We start from the raw sequence: 6,990 nt of genomic DNA on the forward strand, positions 1-6,990 counted from the left end.
TGTAGTAAGCTGCTTTCCCTGGTGTATACAGAAAAGAAGTGTCTAAAAAGTATCTACCTGTTTAATTGTGGCCCGGTTATAAAGCTACAGACAAACCAGCTGCTACACTGAAATACTTTCTCATATTATTTGTAATTAAGATTCCATTCAAATATACTTTATTTATCCCGAAGGGACTCATATTAATCACAAAGGAGTTGGGGTTGAAGCCATTGTCATCTAGACAAAGCAGGCACCAACACAGTTCAGTCTGATTAAACTGAATCACCCGCTTACAGGCAGATTGTAATTGCATGTCCATTGTTTGTAGATTGTTTAATTAATGTTGTAATTGCAATTACAATTCTACAATTGATTTTGTATAATTGTACTGTCTATAATACATAAGATAATACATTGGTCATAGCATTAAAATGGCTTTAACTGAGTTACTTTGGTGGACTGGAGGTCTGTCCAAGGTTTACTCCACACCGTTGGCTCCCATCAATCTTTTGCCTACACATTGACTGGATGGATGGTTTAAATCCTAAATATCCTATCCTATCCTATCCTATCCTATCCTATCCTATCCTATCCTATCCTATCCTATCCTATCCTATCCTATCCTATCCTATCCTATCCTATCCTATCCTATCCTATCCTATCCTGAATAAATAAATATCCTAAATATCTTCACCAGAAAGATGTTATCTGTTTAAAGAAGTGGAACAGAAAATAGGCAGAGGACCACACTCATGAAAACCAACTACTGAATGTAATGTTGTGTCCTTGTATGAATTACAGTTCAATAAATGTATGTACTAATCTGTAGTTAGCGCAAAATCACGGCGTTAAATCCAAAATTTGCGCCGGTATTTTTTGGCCACTGGATGGCAGCGCTGTGCAAGTTTTTGAATTGTGTTCTTGCTGTTCTGTTTACGTGGATCAGAGGTGTCCAGTCCTTAGGGGACATTTTAATATTGTCTCTGCTCCAACACAGCAGATTGAAATAGTCCAATTACTTCCTGAGCATGTCATAATGTTCTGTAGAGGCCTGCCAACGATTAGAGGCTGAGCCCAGTCTGTTCTGGTTGTGTGTTACATGCTAGGAGAAGGAGGCTATAGTAAGTTTATTTGTACTTATATTTAAACCTATCTATTTTTTAAGATATTCAAACTGACTGATCAGACTACTTTTCTATTTCCGGTCAAGATTGTTAGGATTACCAAAATTGTTTTGATTACCTATACATGCTAGAGTAATAAAAGCTAGGGGGACTTTAAATACATTTTCATTATTCTTGACAGTGTTGACTTTTCAACTGTAATACTCAAAGAAACACTATCATAAGAGATGTGGTTAAAGAAATATTCCAAAAGGTGTTATTACATGTAGATCACATTTTGCATATTTAATCCTTCCACAAACTTCTCACAATAAAGTGCTGAAATTGTGACCTGTTCCTCCAGTCACAGTGGATATGACCAGGTCAGTGTTCAAAAGAAGCCCACCTAACTGTCTCTCAAAAGAGGAGAGGGGGTGCAAGACAGACTGCAAACAACGCAATATCCGGTGGAGCTGTTGGCGGGCAGAAAGGGTTTGGTTGTGTATGTTAGCAACGCAGTTCAGCCTATTGTGTGATTGAGTTGCGAATGCAAAGACAGTCTTCTTTAAAACTAGCTTGGATACTTTTAGGTTTTTTTTTTTTTTTTTGCTGTTTAGCCCGTCGGCCTGTTATTTGTCCTCAGGACACCAATACATATCAGTCTTTTCACTTCGGCCTGCTGCTAGCCGGACAAGCACTCCGAAGGTTTCTGCAGAAAGGTAAGGCTCGTGTTTGTTAGCTAAGCTGGAGCGAGCAAAGCACGCCAGCCATGTTGCCCTCAAGATGCTGTTAGCAGGCCGTCTTTCTCGTTTATATGCACGCGTTGTGAGCTGCAGTTTACTGAGTTCTGAATGATATTGAGCAGTTCCGCCCACTGTTAGCTCATTTCTCTTGTACGCAACCTGTCGGGCTGAGCTGGTGAAGGCACGAGGCTTTCAACGTGGGTGCAAACGGAATGGAAAACGACGTGCAACACGTTGGTTGTTGGCTTTGTGACCGAGGGAATGCATGTTTTAAAACGTAGAATCTACATCATATGTTTGCGTTGTTGGTTGCTGCAGTGAGTGTGCATTCACTTTCTCGGTGACTTCCAGCTGCGTAAATCGCGCTAATCCAGGCCGAGACATGGAAGGCATTTTATGGAAAAGACGCGTCTCTAAACGCTTATGACATTAATTTCGCGCTGAACAGTGCTTATGGAGCATATTATATATTTTTTTCTATTAAACTTCTAAACATGTAAAAATGTATGCCGTACGGGAGCGCAGCTGCAACCCCCATAAATCCGGGCCTGCTACCCAAAGTTCGGTAGTTGTACCTCCAACAGCTTCACTTTCAAAAAGTCTTTTTATATGTAAATAGCAGAACCGTTGGGGCTTTTGGTTTAAACGTTCGTTTGCGTAACTTTTTTTTTCTTAAAAGCATCCGAGTTTCTACTGTTAAGATGTCCCGCCTGCTGGTTCTCTAACCCACCACACTGACTTTGTATTCCTCCGTGGTTATCTTCGCCTCTGACTCTGATTGTTTTGTCCTCTTTGAGCATGCAGGCCTTCCCACTGCAAGCCCCTCTGATGCAAATGTAATCATCAGCACCAGTCTGCTGCAGATCTGATTGGTCCCCTCACTCAAGTCTAGGATGCATGTTCAGTATTCAGTGCTGAAACTCCCAGTCTGAGGGTGGCGCCAAACTTGCAACAGTCACACAAAAGCAGAGAAGTAAAGCAAGGAGCTTGCAACAGTTTTATCATGAACATCTGCGTTTTTCAAGCCGTTTCTGGTGAATGGCATCACCAGAAACAGAAAAACACTTTCCTTCAATTTCCTCAAAAGCCGACTGTGCGCCTTATAATCCGGTGCGCCTTATATATGGACCAATACCTGTTGTGGCTCACCACAACAGGTCTAGCAACTACGGTAAGCAGCCGCCGACTTCATTTTCACCCGTAAAAGAAGAAGCGCGCGGTGCATGCTGGGATAGTTGTCAGAACGCTGGTTTGTTGACAGAAGCTGTGTACGAATTCAGGGTCTGCGTCCTTCGAAGGACTGGTCTATGTAGGACTGGTCTACGTAGGACTGGTCTACTTAGGACCGGTCTACTTAGGACGGGTCCTTCGAAGGCCGGGAATAAACTAAGACCGGAAGAAAAATATCCGTGGATTGGACAGGTCTAGCCTTCACCAACTGTCCCCGCCCCCACCTCAGCGTAACTCATGTTGCCTAGCAACCGTGACAGCATGAAGCAGAGAGAGAAGAAAAAAGAAAAACCAACTGAGCCGAAGTTTGTTTTTCAGTCATGTATTACTGAGAGAGACAGAGGTTGCGGCGGCAGCGTGTTGGTTGGTCTGTGTTACCCAGAAAGCAGTTGGGCACAATATGCAACACCAACACCGTGAGTGAAACAATGACTGGGGCAGCCTACTATATAAAGTACTCTGGGGCCACTTCTTTGTTATTACACATCCACATTTGTCGAGTACGGAACAAATAGCGTCCCGTATAGGTTCAATACTGGACGGGTGGCAGACCTAACTGTAGCGTCTATTCTATGCGCCTTATAATGCTGTGCACCTTATAGTGCGGAAAATATGGTACTCTTACATGCCGTTCATAGCCGCATGCCGCGGTAGAACTAGTCCGTTAAAGTGAAACCTGGAGATGTAGGTATGATTCATTTAATGCTACACAATGGGAAAAATAAGTCAAAACTACTCATTTCTTCTTTCTTTTTTTCTCTGTAGGTTTTACAATACACGCAGAATGGTTGCCATAGCAACTTTATGTTTCAGGTTCAGCACCAAAAACACTCAAACATTACCTTACAGAACATTCAGTTTGTTACAGTTTTCGGTTTTTATGCTTGATGTGTATTTTGCAATTATTAATGAGTTATCACTGTGGTAGATTAGCCACCGCTGCTATTAGCCATGCTAACACATCGGTGGTTGATTAGTTAATTTAAACACCTGCTTCACTGATGATCTGTCAGTTTGTGTGTATTTTGCCTTTTTTATTTTTAAGCTGAACCAAAACACACCTTATTCCACAGCACATCTATATGTTAAGTTTGTCAACTGACCTACTTCCTTCTCCCTCGCTATTTTTTTCTTAGTTAAAACTTATTTCTCACCTTGTTATCTAGTCATAGTGTAGACAGTTCATAGCAAAATACTGCATCACATTTTACATGAGCTTACATTTAAGTCTAGCAGAGAAATGGGACCAGGAACTATGTCGTCTATCGTGATATAGTAAAAATATATCAGGATATTAGATTTTCCTCATATCCCCCAGCCCTAATTTCAACTACATGAACCGAGGAAATTCCCACAACACCTTTAGCAGGTCAACAGTAGATCAGTGATCTACTGTTGACCTGCTAAAGTTTTGTGATGTAGAACAGTGGTTCTACATCACAAAACTTGCATGTTTTCTGTTGTCTACAAAAAGTCCTCTTCAGACGTCAAACTGGCGACCGTAGCAAAGAAGAGCAAGAAGGCTGAGGATGAGGAGCAGCCGGCGGCCCCTGCCCCAGCAGCTGCAGCGGCAACTGTCACCGCGGCAACAGAGGAAGCACCTCCGGTAGAAGCAGCAGCAGCTCCAGCCGCAGCGGCAGCTCCTGCAGAGGAGGAGGAAGAAGAGGAGTATGTGGTAGAAAAGGTTCTGGACCGCCGTGTGGTGCGGGGCAAAGTCGAGTTTCTGCTGAAATGGAAAGGCTTTTCAGAGTGAGTATAACCTGCTCAAATACTGGATGCTGCTTTTTGTCCCGGGTGGACCTAGCACCACCTTTGAGATGAAGCTCCCCCTCTGAGGTGCCACCTCACAGAGCAGCCCTCCCCCACAACTCCTCCAGTCAGCAACTTTAGACTAGCCAGCAGTAACTAGCAAACACCTTTTGGAACTGCTGAGTTCATTACAGCAGCTACTTCTTTGTGAAATGCTGGTAAAACATCAATAAAGGGTAAACAGAGGAGCCATGTTATGATGGTTTCCTGAAGGTGGAGCTTCAGAAAGAGCAGGAGTTTCTTAAAGAGACAGAGGCCTAATTTGTTGTGGTATCTTATGAAAATCATCTCAAAAACAATCAAGGATCTGAAGCCATCAGCGCTGATGATTGTTCTTGTTTTATGACTCCTTCTGTCCATGAAGCTGATCAACGGAAGCTTCCGGTCGGCTCACTGTTTCTGTGTTACATGTGCGACGTCACATTGTCCTGGTAGAGCTTTCTCAAAGTCATATTTTCCTGAACTTCTACCATTATATGCATTAACCTGTTGAGTTAGTCATCAGGAATCTTTATTATTATGATTGAAAATGTTGAAGGATTGACTTCAAAATTTTTTTCAGCATGTTTTGATGTAAGCGTGCAAAAAGTATCTATTTCTGCTTGGCAGTTTCAGTAAAGTCTCTTAGATGAAATGTTTTATTTTTAAAATCTTGCTGTTTATAGATTAACACGGTTATATCAAACTACTATTGGCTGGGTTGTTGGTGTCTGCCACAAACTTTCTGTAGTCATCAAAAAGTTATTATGCATACTGTTTGATTTCCTGGCATGATTGCAGATTTACAAGTCTTCTGGGAGAGTGACTTGGGAATTTTGGAACATTATTTCAGAGACATGCATGTCTTAAGTTATTATTTCCTTATTCATCTGTCTAGCGAGGACAACACATGGGAGCCGGAAGAAAACTTGGACTGTCCTGACCTGATTGCAGAGTACATGCAGAAACACAAAGAGAGGGAGGAGAAGAAGAAGGAGAGTAAGAGGAAAGCTTCCAGCGAGGCGTCTGGAGATGCAGAGGAGCGGGCCAGCAAGAAGAAAAAGGAGGAGGTAATTTATTTATTGGCTCCAGAGCTAGATGGCATCTGCTGTTTAGGTTCTGTAAGTTGCCATTTTATCCTTTTATTCTACAGCTTATGCTTTTCTTCTCCTTGTCTCTGTTGTACATTTAATCTAGTATGCAGGGCTTAAAGAGCTCCGGCCGGGGGCCGGATTTCCGGCTTTTGACCAAACGGTCCGCCTCAACCAAACTAGTCTCAAGGCTTTTAAGAGCTCCGTCTACAAAGATGTCTGCCAATCAGAGTTCTAGCTCCCATGTTCTTGACCAATGACTGTAAAACGGTTTGTAGAAAAGAAGCGCATGCGTTCGGTTCAGCGGTTAAATCAAATGCGATATGAAAGAAGATGGAGTTTGTCTCACCCGGTAAAGAAGCACGTTTACTTGAGAAAGGAATTAAAAACAAGTGGCGCTGGGCATGGCTAGAAGAAAGGGGACAAGACGGGAAGCTGGCGGAAAGTTTTACAACGGGGACGCTGGGATTCCTTTGGGGGGCGTTTGGTCGAAGGTAAACTTTACACCTTACAATCACAACAATACCAGTTTAGACTTTGAGCAACTTGCTAAAACTGTATTTCTTAGCGTTCGTTTTATAGCGTCAACACCGGAGCTGTAAGTGGTCCGGTATAAAACGGGTGTGATAGAACAACGGTACCGCAGCACTTTCAAATTTCAATCATCAGAATGCAGAAATTGTTTCCGTTGTTGTAAATCTAGCAACAGGAAAGAAACTAAAGTAGACAAAGCAATAAACGAAGAGATAATAATACTAATCAAAGGAAACTAAATGGAACTGAATGGTGAACAAAATGCAAGAATAAACTAAGAAACCAAAGTAAATACAGAGGAATAAGCTGGTATGGCAAGACCTTTCGAGCAATAATTAATACAGAGGACTGTATGGCAAGAATTAACAGACACTATTTACAGATAAAAGGTAAAATAATATTGTTGAAGTGCCATGGGCTTGTTGACACCACATCTAGTACTGAGAATAAATATATCTTACAGACCATAACGGTAAATAACTCATCACTTATTTATGTTTTTAACTAGATTTGATATAT

The 6,990-nt window shown here is 41.9% G+C and overlaps 1 protein-coding gene across 2 annotated transcripts in view; it reads left to right on the plus strand.

Annotated features, from left to right (window-relative positions):
* The first annotated feature begins 1,531 nt into the window (after positions 1-1,531).
* LOC103468201 (chromobox protein homolog 1-like) overlaps positions 1,532-6,990 on the plus strand; it is an 11,291-nt gene continuing 5,832 nt past the window's right edge. The window contains exons 1-4 of one of the 2 annotated variants that reach the window (XM_008415102.2): positions 1,532-1,804; positions 3,824-3,871; positions 4,533-4,807; positions 5,745-5,916. In XM_008415102.2, the coding sequence (XP_008413324.1) occupies positions 3,863-3,871; positions 4,533-4,807; positions 5,745-5,916 (456 nt within the window). In that variant the 5' untranslated portion in view covers positions 1,532-1,804; positions 3,824-3,862. The other variant, XM_008415101.1, reaches the window with a different exon arrangement.

This window comes from Poecilia reticulata, linkage group LG8, assembly GCF_000633615.1.
Source record: "Poecilia reticulata strain Guanapo linkage group LG8, Guppy_female_1.0+MT, whole genome shotgun sequence".
In the NCBI taxonomy this organism is placed as follows: Eukaryota; Metazoa; Chordata; class Actinopteri; order Cyprinodontiformes; family Poeciliidae; genus Poecilia; species Poecilia reticulata.